Source organism: Spermophilus citellus (genome assembly GCF_964194105.1).
Source record: "Spermophilus citellus genome assembly, chromosome: 3".
NCBI lineage: Eukaryota > Metazoa > Chordata > Mammalia > Rodentia > Sciuridae > Spermophilus > Spermophilus citellus.
Window position 1 is genome coordinate 9,860,164 of NC_138184.1, and position 13,641 is coordinate 9,873,804.

Sequence of the window (13,641 nt, forward strand, 5' to 3'; positions counted from 1 at the left end):
GCTTATTTTATATACGTATTAGCACGGAACACGGTGCTACATGTGAGACCCAGGCACACTCTAGCATGCAGTCCTCAGAAGCATCCTAGCAAAGCGCCGGGTGCTGCAGCACACGCCTGTAATCCCACCTACGGGGGAGGCTGTGGCAGGAAGATCTCACGTTTGAGGCCAGTCAGGGCAATTTAGCGAGCCCTGCCTCAAAAAATAAAAAGGACTGAGGGTGTAGCTGAAAGATAAAGCGCCCCTGGTACACACACACACACACACACACACACACACACTAGAAAAGCGGCAGCTTCAGGGTGGAGGGTCCTGGCAGACATCATCTTAACCAATTGACCATGGTTAATATCACCAGCAGTGAGTCATCGTGACATCATGAAGCCCTTGGAATGATGCACTAGGGCACATCGTCATCTTTTTGGCATCCTTCCCAGCAACGCCAAAACTTCAATCTAATCGACATAAACCAAACAAAGAGAGGGTCGACAAAATAACCGACCAGTACTTTCCGAAACTGTCAAGGTCGTTGAAAAAACCGAAGAACTATCACATATTCGAGGAATCTAAAGACACATGACAATTAAATGCAAGGAGGGATCTTGGCTTGAATCTTGAGACATAAGTGGAAAAGGAAAAACTGAAGAAATCCGAATGAAAATATAGCAATTGTAGCAAAGTTAATTTCTTAGTTTTTATAAATTTATGATGATTATGTAAGATGTTAACATTAGGAGCAGCTGGGTGAAGTGTAAATGAGAAGTCTCTATACTATTTTTTCAGCTCCTCTATACGTCTAAAATTATCTCAGAAAGTCTTTTTTAAAAAGAAAACCTAGGGAACAGGCACTATTGTCATACCCATCTTCTAGAGGAGGGAATGGATGTGCAGAAAAGCTAAGACATCTGTTCAAGGTCACACAGCCAAGAAGCAGCAGAGCAGGCTTCAAACTTGTAAGCCAGGGATCTAGAGTACTACCTCCCACCAGTCCTGGGGTCAAAGCCATTGAGTTACCACTGAGCTTCCCCTGCCCATTTTATTTTGAGACAGGTTCTAAGTCAGCCAAGCTGGCCTCTAACTTGCAATCCTTCAGAGTAGCTTGGATTACAGGTGTATGCCATCACAACTGGCTGAGAGCCCCTGCATTTAAATGCAGAGCCACCGTGACTTCATTTAGTTGAAAAAAAAAAAGTACTGTATATTCTGGATCCATCTTTGTCTATCTCCTTTGTCCCCTGTTGATGGACCCACAGGGTGATAAGGCCACTGTGATAAATATTCTTGCACATATTCTCGTTCTTCATATCTACATTTGTACTTCTTCATAATATTCTTTAAAAGAGGATATGCTGATTCAGAAGTTAAGGACATTTGTCATTTTGAAAACTCTCAATAAACTGCCCACATCCCTGCATTGCCTAGTGTTACATATTCTGATTTTGCCAGTCTGAGAGTCACCAGTAAAAAAATTTTTTAAGTTTATTCGACCAGATGTTTTTTCTACAAAAAAAAAAAAAAATATCATTCAAAAGCTCAAGGTTAGATAAGGGATCGTCCAGGCTGGACAAGTTGTAGAATGGTTTTTATAGCCCCCATCACAGCCTGTGACACACACTCCCTGCCCACTCCCCTAATTGCTCTTCTAGGCAGAGGAAAAGTGAAAATGTAAAAAATCCCCATACCTCTACTGACCTCCGTCCAGAAGGTGCTGGGAAATCATGCCCTTTCCTTGTGTATGGTTAGGCATCCACATGTCAGACAGACGTGAGCTCCAGTCCCTGCTCACCCACTTTAGTCATATTTGTAAGATGTCAGGAGAGGGCAAGGGAAAAAAGGACAGGAACAGAAGAGAGTGGCATGGCTATTTTTATAAATCAATTTTTTTAATTAAAATGTTTTTCAGTGGTGGGGATTGGATTTAGGGCTTTGCACGTGTTAGGCAAGTGCTTTACCACTGAGCTACACTCCCAGCCCAAAATTAAAGTTTTGAGAAGGTAAAAAACACCCATTTCCAGATGTAAACACTTAACGAACAGCTCCCTCCTGCCCACCCTCTCATGGGCAGTATGGGATTGGGGCATGCTATTGCTTTAGAGCAGGTGCTCAGGGAGGACCTCTTTGAAGAAGTGACATCTGAGCACAGACTGAATTAAGGGAGGAAGAGGCCACACAGACATCTTGCAGAGATGTGTTCCAGGTGGCAGGAACTGCCAGCACAAAGGCCCTGGGGGTGGGAACATACTTGGGGACTCTAGAAATATGGAAGCATCTGGAAGGAAGGGTATAAGCAGTGTGACCCTGGGAGAGTGGCTTGACCTCTCTGAACCTTGAGTTTCCTTACCCATGGAATAGATCTGAGAGTTTCCATTCTCAATGGGTTATGGTGAGGACTGAATGAGATTGTGCCTGGTACAGTGTCTGGTACCAACTGAGCACCCCAAAACAGAAGCCATTAGGAACAATGGCCTCTACCTGTTTTCTGGAGGGAAAAGCTAGGCCAGGAGGGAGCCAGCAAAGAGGGGCTGCACCATAAGCAGATGCAGCATAGGACTTCAACCGTCTCCCAGGATACACAGGGACAGAGATGAGCTGTGTTCAAGGTTTAGGGCGTTCACTCAAGCAGAGGGGAGGCACGGGTTTTTCTTTCAGGACTGACACTTGGAAGGAAACACTGTTCCTTCCAAGATCCCACACTTCTCATTTAGATGAGAAGCTGAGGCACGGAGGGGTTGAAGCCTGGGAAATGCCAGCTGGGAGCTGGGCAGGGGGGCTGCACGTGGGCACTTGGAGATGGAGCTGTCTCCGGGGTTGGGGCCTCCGGTTGGGATCAGCCCCTTCTCTCTGCCTCCACCGCTCTCTTCCAGATAGAGAGACCATACAGCGACCTCAAGAGAGAGTCACAGAATGCGTCGGAGCCCTGGAACTAAAACGGAGATGGAGAGAGATGGAGAGAGAATGGAGGGAGCGATGAGACAGGAGGGCAGAGACAGTGAGTCAGGCCGATTCACAGCGCCATCAGAGAGAGCGGGAGAGAGAGAGGCAAAGGCAGAGACTGAAAAAAAAAAAAAAAAAAAAAAAACCTTGGCGACACAGAAGGACCGACAAACAGCGACCCAGAGACGGGGATGAATCAGACAGGGCGAGAAGTACAGCGTCACAGACCGAGAATCGGAGAGGACAGGCTCAGGGAGGGCTGCCCTTTCGGGAGACCCCGGGCTGCCCCGCCGGGGGCGAGCCAAGAGCTCCCCACCCCGCCCCCGTCGTGCCTGGACCGTGACTTCAGAGGCAGCGCAGATTCTATAAATGGCCAAGCGGCGGCGGGCCGGGGAGCGCGGGCCGGGGAGCGCGGCCGGGTGAGTCAGCGCGTGACGTCACCGCCGCCCGAACCCCGCCACAGGCCCCGCCCCTCCCGGGCCGCCAGGGGGCGCCGACCGCGAGCTGGGCCCAGGCACCGGTCCTCACATGCGCAGTAGTGATCTGCGGTCCTCTCAGCGAGGGCAGCAGGCAGTAATTTGCACGTTCGATTCCCAGCTGTGCCATCCTCGAGCCGTGTGATCCGCACTGCGGGCTTCGCTTCTCTGTGCCTCATACAGAGCCACCTCACAGGCTGCTTTGAGGGATGAGTTAACTGAGCCAAAGCACTTAGGACATAGTAGGTGCTAACTGCCAGCTCGTCTGATGAATTTTATTGTACCTTCACTGTATGGTGACATGCCATCAATTGTTTCTTAGCATGTTGCCTTAGGCCAGTGGTTCTTAAATGGGAGCGATCTGCTCCACCGCCACCCCCAGCCCCAGAGGACACTTGGCAATGTTTGTCTACATTTTGACAAGCTAAGAGGGTACTACTGGCATCTAATCAATAAAGGCCAGGGATGTTGCTTTAAAAGTCCTACAGCACCCAGGACAGCTTCCCATCACGAAGAATGATCCAGCCCCGACTGAATGCCGAGGTTGAGAAACCCTGACTTTAGCCCATAGCATTAGGGACAGGGGCCTGCATTCATTCAAATTCTCTGCTCTGCAGGGTCTGGGGATGTCCCTCAGTGGTACAGTACTTGCCTAATATGTACGAGGCCCTGGGCTCCATTTCCAGACAATTTAAAAAAAAAAAAAGATTCTGAGCTGGGTGCAGTGGTGTATGTCTATAATCCCAACAACTCTGTAGGCTGAGGCAGGAGGATCACAAGTTTGAGGCCAGTCTCTGCAACTTAGCAAGCCAAAACCCTGTTTCAAAATAAAAACATATAAAATTCTGTGGGTGTAGCTCAGTGGTAAAATACCCCTGGGTCAATGCCTAGCACCACCAGGGAAAAAAAGCAAAATATCTCATCAGCATGTGGCAGGTTGCTGGCATGTCATCCAAGTGTCTCTGTCGTGTCCTTGACATATGTTGTATAATGTGGATATGACATCTACCCCTGTGGTCCATGGGTAAGAACTGGCCAGGCAGGGCAAGTATCCAACTAGTCTAGCCAGTCTGGGACAGGGACACAGGTGATTGTTCAAGGCCCAGGACTCACTAACAATCAGCTCATGGTTCGAGTGACCCACAGGTGGATGGGAAGAGTAGATGCAAGATCTCTGCTCTCCCGGAGCCTTATGAGGGGCTGAAGGGGACTGAACTGGGGTATCAGATCCTCAGTAGAAATATTACTATTGCCTGAGTTCTTCTCCTGTGCATGTTGGAGGCAGCATTTGTTCTGATCTTCACAACACTACACAAGGTAGGAGCTGTCATTAGCCCATTTTACAGATGTGGCAACAGAGGACCAGAGAGAAGGGACTTGCCTAAGACTATATATAGACTATTGGTGTCTGGGCTAAGCTCAGGGGTGGTGCTTGCTAAACTACCAGGGATGACAGTCTTGGCTCAAGATTGGAGAGGGACAAAGGGTGATGACCTCAGAAATAAAGTGCCTCAGAGACTCAGCCAGAGACTCAGTGGACAGTGACAGGCTGGGGTGGGGGAGAAAGTTGGTCTCTGTCTGATCAAGCCCCCTTCTCAGAATAATACAGGCTGCCCCTCTAGGTGGAAACAATGACACAATTAGCTCCCAATACCAAGGCCCTGACATCACGAGGAAGGGGGTGGCCAAGGTGGGGGGTCGCCCCGCCCCTTGGCAGGCCCGTTCAGCCAATGGGACGGCCTTGGAAGAGACCCGGGCCACCTCCGGAGCTTCAAAAACGTGTGAGGAGGGAAGAGGGTGCAGACGGAGTCTCAGCTGCCGCCTCCCTGGTCCTCAGCGTCACTACTGTCCCCACCAGAGCCTTCTGGTCAACATGTCCTCTGCTCATTTCAACCGAGGCCCCGCCTACGGGCTGTCAGCTGAGGTCAAGAACAAGGTAAGACTGGCCCACACACTCTGCCAGGCCACAAGCCCCTCTCTTAGGGTTCCCTGAACCCCTCCTGCCTATCCCATGTGACCGGGAACCTGAGACGGGAAGAGGGAGAGGTACAGGGTAGTTCTGGCTTTCTGCCTCTTGTGAACACCCCAGAGCCCTCAGATACTTTTGGGGAGTGGGATGGGGGCACCCAGCCACCTGATGGAAGTCTTTTGTCAACCTCTGGTGTTCCTGGCAGGACACAGAGGGAAGACTTGTTGATTTTTCTCACAGCCCCCAGCCTGACAAAGAAATTGAGAACCCTTGACAGCTGGTTTCCTGGGAGGTGAAGAAAGTGTGCGAGATCAGGAAGGAGATGATTGGGGTGGAGAAGTGGGCGTCAGACCCCCCAGGGGGTTTCCTAATTGCAGTGCTAGGCAGACACCAGGATACCATGTTCACGTTATGGATGGGTTAACTGAGGTCCCAGCTAAGGCGGGCACAGAATTGGGACTCTGAACTCACCTCCCCACCACATGCACGCCAGAATGGAGTCAGTTTCTCCAAGATAGGGCACTTGAAGCCCCATCCCACTGGAACGCTCCCGGGGCGTCACTAGGGCAGAAGTTCCAGCCCCATTTGACAGAGGGGACCACTGAGGCTCAGGATGGTTTTTCCCAGGTCCCACAGCAAGGGAACGGGATGGGATTAGAACCTGGGTTGCGGGACCCTCGGGCTGGAGGAAGGGGCGGCAGGGGGCGGGTGCTCTGGCGGGAGTCCGATCCCAGCGCCGCCCCCTTCCCCCCAGAGCCGGCCCCGGAGTCGCACCGAGCCGCCGCGCCATATAAGGCGGCCTCAGGGAGCCCGGGCCGCGCTATATAAGGGCGGGTTTGCTTTATAAAGCCGAGCTGGTGAGGAGGGGGGCGGCAGGACCCGGGCCAGGTGAGGGGCCGTCCCCTCCCACCTCCCTCCTCCCCACCCAGGGGAAGGGGCCACCCGATTCCTGGGGGGGGGGAGGGCTGGGAGCCTGGCTGGGCTGGAGGATTCTAGAGACGTGGGAGTGGGGGCAAGTGGAGAGGGAAGGAGGGGGAAAGTAGACGGAGATACTGGGAGCCTGAGACACCCGAGAGACAGACGGGGAGGGCGAGCCAGGAGCGAGATAAGAGCGAGGCGGGGAGGGGAGACTGAGGAGCCCCACCCCCCACCAGAGCCAGCAAACCTGAAGTCAGAGCCGGAGAAATGGACCTGCAGGGTGCTGGCTGGCCAGGAACTAGCTACAGAGATGGGGACCTGGAAACTGGGCCAAAGGAGGACACACAGAACTGTGGTTGTCCGGGAGAGCCTGAGGAGAGAGGGATTGGAGAAAGAGACAGAAGTACAGGGACCCAAGGATCAGAAGTGAGACGAAGGCAAGCCCCCCACTTCTAGCCTGGCAGAGAGCCTGGGGGCAGAAGACCCAGAGAGACAGATGTTAGAGTATGCTCCCTAAAAGTCAGCACCCAGCTCTTTAACTTTCCCCCTCCCCTGCCTATGGCACCCCCTCTTCCCAAATGGGGATGGAGGGGGCAGGGCCAAGGGAAACTAAGCCCCAAGTTTGGCCTGGAGGGGGAACCAGGAGGCCAGGCGCCACCCCCCAGCTTGAGGATCCAGCTCTCCACCCGCCTCCTTGTCTACATTCTCTGGTGCCAAACCTCAGAATGCCCGGAATGGCCCCCTGGGCAGGTGCCACCTCAGCCCTGGCCCTCAGCCCCTTTCTAGCCCCCGCCCCCATGGACACTGGGATAGAATTACCTTAGTTGGGATGGGGCAAGGAAGGAGATCAGGCCTGGGGAGGCTCGAATCAGAATCAGGGAGCCAAAGCTGTCCTCTGTTGCCTGTGTCCTCACCACCCTCTCTGTGCCCCTAACCCCCAGCTGGCCCAGAAGTATGACCACCAGCGGGAACAGGAGCTGAGAGAGTGGATCGAGGGGGTGACGGGACGTCGCATCGGCAACAACTTCATGGATGGCCTCAAAGATGGTATCATCCTTTGCGAGTGAGTGACACTCTTGTGGTACAGACCTTACCTTCAGCTATTCCACACCCAAGTCCCTGTAGCCCCTCAAACCCCCTCAAATGACCACGAGCCTGGAGCTTGGCTAACCACCTTATAGCTGATATCTCCAAATAGTCCTCTGAGCTGGCAAAGAATCACTGTGCCCATTTAACAGGCAAATAAAACTGAGGCTCAGGTGAGACACATTGTTCTATGTCTCATGGTGTCACAAGGGAAATGATTCCAGAATCTTAACCAGCAGCTTTACAGGGCATGTCAATTTATGGTCTCCAGCATCCCAAGAAAGAGAGGTGACCATTAAAAGGCAGGGGCAACCATGACTGTTCATCATGGGCTTGTGGATGGGCATGAGCCATGATAATTTTTTACTACCCTCAGAACCGCGCTGCCAAGGGAAATGAAAACCCTCAGTTCCGAAGCTCCCATCCCCTTCCTTGGATGGGGCCTGAGCCCAGCTGGGGTCTTGTGTGCCTCTCTAAGTCTGGCCCAGGCCCCCAGGCCGGTGACCACGAGAGCCAGAGCTTGCCCTTGAGCTTTCCAAAGGTGCAGACTATGGAGTCCTAGGTGCTGAGAAGGAGAAGTAAGGTGCCCATCTTGCTCCATCTCCATCCATGCTGGTGTCCCACCTCATGAGCACTGCTTGAGTCTCAAGAGTACAGAGCGAGAGCTGGGGTGCAGCTTGGTGGTAGAATGCCTTCCTTGCATGAAAGAGGCCTTGGGTTGCACCCCTAACACTGCCAAAAAAGAAGAATACAGAGCTAACCAACCCATCCATAATCCACTCATGCAATAAGCATTTATAGCTTCTGCTGTGTACCAGGCTCTGGTCTAGGCACAGGTATAGTGAACCAGATCCACTTGGATGGAGTCTGATAGGAAGCTTTAATCCTACCGGGAGAGATCAAAGAATTGATCAAACAATCACACACTTGCTGATAAGTGCCAAGGAGAAGAATCAGTGGGAAGTAGGGTGGGAGGGGTGGGAGGGGTGGGAGGGCCCCAGGCGGAGTGGAAGTCCTCTCCTAGTGTGGTCTGGAGGGCCTTTCTGAGGAGGTAACGTTGAACAGAGTTCTGGATGAATCGAGGAGGGAGCCAGGAGACCTGGGAGAACAATGGAAGCAGAGCAGAGCAGACAGAGCAAAGGCCCTAAGGTAGCATGCTGGTACTTACTCAGCGTGGGGAAATGGAGGGAGGTAAGGTCATCAGGTTAACTGGAGGCCACGTGATACAGGGTCTGTTAGTCATGTAGAGGAATTCAGACTTTATACTGAAGGCAATGAGAATCCAGTATGGGATTTTGAACTGGAAGGTAACTTATTGTGTGTGTGTAGGTGTGTGTGTGTGTGTGTGTGTGTGTGTGTGTGTGTCACTGGGGATCAAACCCAAGGCCTCTTGAATGCTAGCCCTTGAATTGCTTTTAAAAGGCCATTTTGGGGCTGGGGATGTAGTTCAGTGGTAGAGAACAAGCTTGCTTAGCATGGGCTGGGTTTGATCCCCTGTACAGCAAAATAAGTAAATAAAAAAAAAGGTCATTCTTGTCTGACACAATGTCTTGCCTGTAATCTCAGCTACTCGGGAGGCTGAGGCAGCATGGCAAGTTTGAGGCCAGCCTCAGCAACTGAGTGTTAGGACAACTTAGCCTGCCTCAAAAATACATCAATAACTATGTAAAGGGCTGGGGTACAGCTCAGTGGCAGAGCACTTGTCTAATATGCACAAGGGCCTGGGTTCCATTCCCAACTTAACAAGGAAAAACTAAAAAGGCCAAATGTTTGTGAAGAAGGAGGTGGAAGCTGGGAGCCCACGGACAGGAGGCCACTGCAAGGGCCCAGCAGAAGCGCTGGGGACTCAGAGCAGGGTAGGGGTGGTGAGGGGCAGCAGGCAAGTGGGTGGGCTTCCTTGTGCATTTAGAAGGCAGAGCCCAAGGACTTGCTGCGGAAGAGAAAGGGGAAGTCAAGTCCAAGTAATTTAGCTGAGCACCAGGAAAGGTGGGAATTGCTGCTTACTGAGCTAAGACAGAGGGAGGAGGGATTGGTGAGCAGATGTGTATGTCAGGAGTCTGGGGTGGTGGGTGCTGGATTTGAGCAGATTGGAGCTCCCATGGAGGGAGGGCTGGAGAGGGAGAGGCCTGGTCTGCTGGCCTTGCCCACTGGGGAATCACTGGCACATGGAGGGCACTGAAAGTGGGGATACTGATGAGATCACCAAGGGGGTGAGTGTGGTCAGCAAAGAGGTCCATGTGGGTTCCCCGCTGTGTCCACGAGAGAAAAAGAAACTGAGACACATGTGGCCACCAATGAAGCCATAGGAAAACCAGGAGATCCTGACATGAAAACCAGGAGATCCTGAGATCCAGACTTTGTGGCTGGTGACCTGAGTCCACTTTCCCTGTGGTTGGTTTCCCATTCGCCCTGAGTGTGCTCATCCTACCTGCCTGGCCTGCTGGGAGCAGCAAGGGCTCACCCCGGACCCCCCTCCCCTCTTTGTAGATTCATCAATAAGCTCCAGCCAGGTTCTGTGAAGAAGGTAAACGAATCAACCCAAAATTGGCACCAGGTAAGCCCAGAGGCAACTTCTCTTGGTCCATTGTCCACAAGCCCCTCAGCCCTCCCCCTCTCACCTCTAATGTTGCCTGCTCCCCTCCAGCTGGAGAACATTGGCAATTTCATCAAGGCCATTACCAAGTATGGGGTAAAGCCCCACGACATCTTTGAAGCCAACGACCTGTTTGAGAACACCAACCACACCCAGGTGCAGTCCACCCTCCTGGCTCTGGCCAGCATGGTGAGTGTAGGGGCAGTGTGGGCACAGGATAGGGCTGGGCTAGGCTGGGCTGCATGTGGGGCCACTTGTGCCATCAAGCCCAGAATAGGTGACATGTCTCCCAGGGGACAAGGCAGTCTGTTAGAGGCTCCCTTGTCAGTCCTTGTCCTCCTGGCCCCACCCAGGCCAAGACGAAGGGAAACAAGGTGAATGTGGGTGTGAAGTATGCGGAGAAGCAAGAGCGGAAATTTGAGCCAGAGAAGCTGAGAGAAGGACGGAACATCATTGGGCTGCAGGTACTGCCCCTTCCCCATTCACTGCTGCGCTGAGCAGGAGGTCAATGCCCTCCTGGAGGGAGGGCATCTGGTGCCTGGAGGTTTGCGGGGGCAGGACATCTGGCGTTAACTAACACTAGGCCAGGACCTTGCTTAGCCCTTTCCACTCGTGTTCACTCCCTCTGCCAACAGACCAAGGGGCCAGACACTCTTCACCCCCCCGACCCCCAGGCCTGGAGAAGCTGCTAGCCTACTTTTGCCAGGATGGCCCAGTTGATGAGAATTGGGAACCCAAAATGTTGGTTGTGTGCTATGCCCACTGATTCTCATTTTCTAGCTGGTAAACCAAGGGAGGAAGCAGGGCCTCATGATCTGACATCAGCTGTCTCATGGCCCACGTGGAGACTTTGTAATCTTTGGTGTGACTCTTTCTGGTCTCCTAGATGGGCACCAACAAGTTTGCCAGCCAGCAAGGCATGACAGCCTATGGTACCCGGCGTCACCTCTATGACCCCAAGTTGGGCACAGACCAGCCCCTGGACCAGGCCACCATCAGCCTGCAGATGGGCACCAACAAGGGAGCCAGCCAGGTGGGTAGGGGGCTGTTGGTCACACTGGCCAGGTCCTCATGGTAACCAAGGCCTGACCACTCTGTCCTATGTAGGCCGGTATGACTGCACCCGGGACCAAGAGACAGATCTTCGAGCCAGGGTTGGGCATGGAGCATTGTGACATGCAGAATGTCAGCCTGCAGATGGGCAGCAACAAGGGGGCCTCACAGAGGGGCATGACGGTGTATGGGCTACCGCGCCAGGTCTATGACCCCAAGTACTGCCTGACGCCAGAGTACCCGGAGCTGGGTGAGCCCACCCCAAACCACCACGCACATAACTACTACAACTCTGCCTAGGGCCCCCCAGGAGGCTGGCTGCTGCTCTTGGCTGGACCCAACCGGCTCCAGCCAACCCTGTCCCCCTGCATGGCGTCCTCCAGCCCCCTGGCACCTGCCGATAGGGTTACAATTTGGGGAGTACAGACTGGGGGACCTGTGAGGGAAGGGGGCCATCCTCCCTGTGGCACTGCAGGGTCCAACCTACAGCTGGGTGTCCTTGAAAGCACCCAGACGATGCACTGAGCAAAGCTATTCCAGCTGCCCCCCACTCCCTCACAAGTGGGTACCCCCAGGACCAAAAGCCCCCAAACCAAGCCCCCAGAGCCCAGGCTCCGCCTGCCCCCAGCCCATTCCCACAGTGGGAGCAAACTGCATGCCCAGAGACGCAGCGGACACACACGGTTTGGTTTGCAGAGACTGGCGTACGCGGATGTGACAGCAGCGTTTGTAACGCGAGCACTTTTTTCCTATTTCACTGGAGCACAATAAATGCTGTAAAATCACCCGAGGCTTGGAACTGCTCTGTCCCAGAGCCCATGTGGCTCTCGCACATATGCAGACAACCTTGCTCAGATACACCCCATCTCCTGCACCCACATACCTGCCCCAAGGAATGCACAGGGACCTCAGTCCACTAGACATAGGACAGGTACCGTGTCTAGAGCAACATCCACATGCACTCCTAACCTTGCACACAAGATGTGCACCCACATGTAGTCCACACTTGCCACCAGCGACATGTGAAATGGCAAATACTGGGTTGGGGTGGAGCTTGGTGGTAGAGCCCTTGCCCAGCATGTGTGAGGCCCTAGGTTCCACCCCCAGCACCACAAAGAAGAAATACCAGAATGGTGATACACGCACAGCCTCACACACCACAGTATCCATGCACGCACCCTCCTGTGGACAGATGGGTGGTAGTGAGGAAGACCGAGTGCTGACACTGGTGGGATATGACTCTGCTGCTTGCTGGCTCAGTGACCTTGGGCACAGCCTGTTTTCTCATAAGAAAAATAGAACAGTGAATCTTGTAGGGTCCGGGGAAACTTAAATGAAATGACATGCAAAGGTCCTGGTGGTACTCGTGGGCAAGGACAACCCCTTCAGCCTGGCTGGGGGGAAGTGAAGATTGGTCCTATGGGGACAAGGCAATGTCCTACTGACTGGCATGGAGCTGCTGTGGCTTGCCACAAGGTACAGCTGCCCCTCTCTGCCTCACTTGCTCCTAGCCTTCTTAAGGCTGAGTCCCAGGACCTTAAGTTTGTGAACAGGCCTGTCAGTCCAGGACCTTAAGTTTGTGGACAGGGCTCCAACCACTTCACCCTTCAGAGGGCGCCTTGTTCTGGTGAGGAGGGTCCAGCCCTCCTGCCTGGAAGACACCAATCACAGGGTGCTAAGGGGAGAATGCAGAGAATGGGAGGGGGACCCAGAGCAGTCTTCTTCCCCTCCCTCTTCACTCCCCCATAAGGACAGAGGTTGAGGCTGGAATGTGGGGACCTGCAGAGACAGACACCAGAAGTCCCTCATGTAGATGCACACAAGTCCCTGGTGCCTCGTAAACCAGATTCCAGGCACTCTTGGCCTGGTGACCACAAGATCTGCTCCCCCTAGGGCGGCGCAGGGAAGCTATGCTGAGGAGGATCCATGCCTGGCCCAGGGCCCTGCCTCCTTAGGAAAACAGCACCATATTAGCACTTGGTCTGTCAGGCTAGGGTGGGCCAGTGACAGGGAGGGCTCTGGGTGCCAAAGGAACAAGACCCCTTTCAGCTGGATCTTGGTACTGCTGAACTCAGGGGCCTGTCTACTATGCCGCCTGGGTCCTCTATCTCCTTCCAGGTCTAGGGGACCTTACCCAGGGCGGGGCGCTAGAGAAGGTAGAAGGGCCAGGGAGGGGTTCGTCACTGCACAGTGCGTGGCGGCTAGGACTTCCAGGCCAGCTGAACCTTCCTTGGCTGTGCTCTTGTCCCTGCCCTGAGTGGCACTGGAGCTGTTTGAACAGTGCCAGGCACTCTCCCTGTCCATTCCCTCCTCTGCATAGCCCCAGAAATTTCTTACATCCTTCCCTCTGTACCACTGAGGACTCTGAAGCCAGGTCACCTGCTGCCCAGGTTCCATGAGGCCAAGTTCAGGTGCTGGATCTGCCCAGGTTACCAGGGTCAGGGCTCCTGCCACCCTTAAGACCCTCTGAGGGCAGGTGCACATCATCAACAAAGCACATCTATCCGCAGTCTTCTGAACTCCCCGCCAGCCTTGCAAACAGGTCCTCTCAGTGGAACCAGTATGTTTCTCCAGGGTTCCGCCCCTGCCCACAGCCCCCAAAACATCCCATC

General features: G+C 53.6%; 1 protein-coding gene across 2 annotated transcripts; it reads left to right on the plus strand.

The window, feature by feature from the left end:
• The first annotated feature begins 5,188 nt into the window (after nt 1-5,188).
• CNN1 (calponin 1) lies at nt 5,189-11,808 on the plus strand. Of its 2 annotated transcripts, none has more exons than XM_081286877.1 (7): nt 5,189-5,346; nt 7,239-7,360; nt 9,871-9,937; nt 10,028-10,165; nt 10,330-10,440; nt 10,863-11,009; nt 11,084-11,808. In XM_081286877.1, exons 1-7 carry the CDS (start codon nt 5,284-5,286, stop codon nt 11,327-11,329), a joined length of 894 nt encoding a protein of 297 aa, XP_081143003.1. In that variant the 5' UTR covers nt 5,189-5,283; the 3' UTR covers nt 11,330-11,808. The 2 variants fall into 2 exon arrangements, with proteins under 2 accessions (XP_081143003.1, XP_081143004.1); XM_081286878.1 differs by lacking the exon at nt 5,189-5,346 and adding an exon at nt 6,159-6,267.
• Nucleotides 11,809-13,641: the final 1,833 nt, after the last annotated feature.

What these genes read in the sequence shown, in the direction of transcription:
- CNN1 (XM_081286877.1), top strand. Translation starts at nt 5,284, where the DNA reads ATGTCCTCTGCTCATTTCAACCGAGGCCCCGCCTACGGGCTGTCAGCT. An exon ending in CAACCCAAAATTGGCACCAG is followed by an intron (nt 9,938 to 10,027) that starts GTAAGCCCAGAG and finishes GCTCCCCTCCAG; the next exon opens with CTGGAGAACATTGGCAATTT. An exon ending in TCCTGGCTCTGGCCAGCATG is followed by an intron (nt 10,166 to 10,329) that starts GTGAGTGTAGGG and finishes GGCCCCACCCAG; the next exon opens with GCCAAGACGAAGGGAAACAA.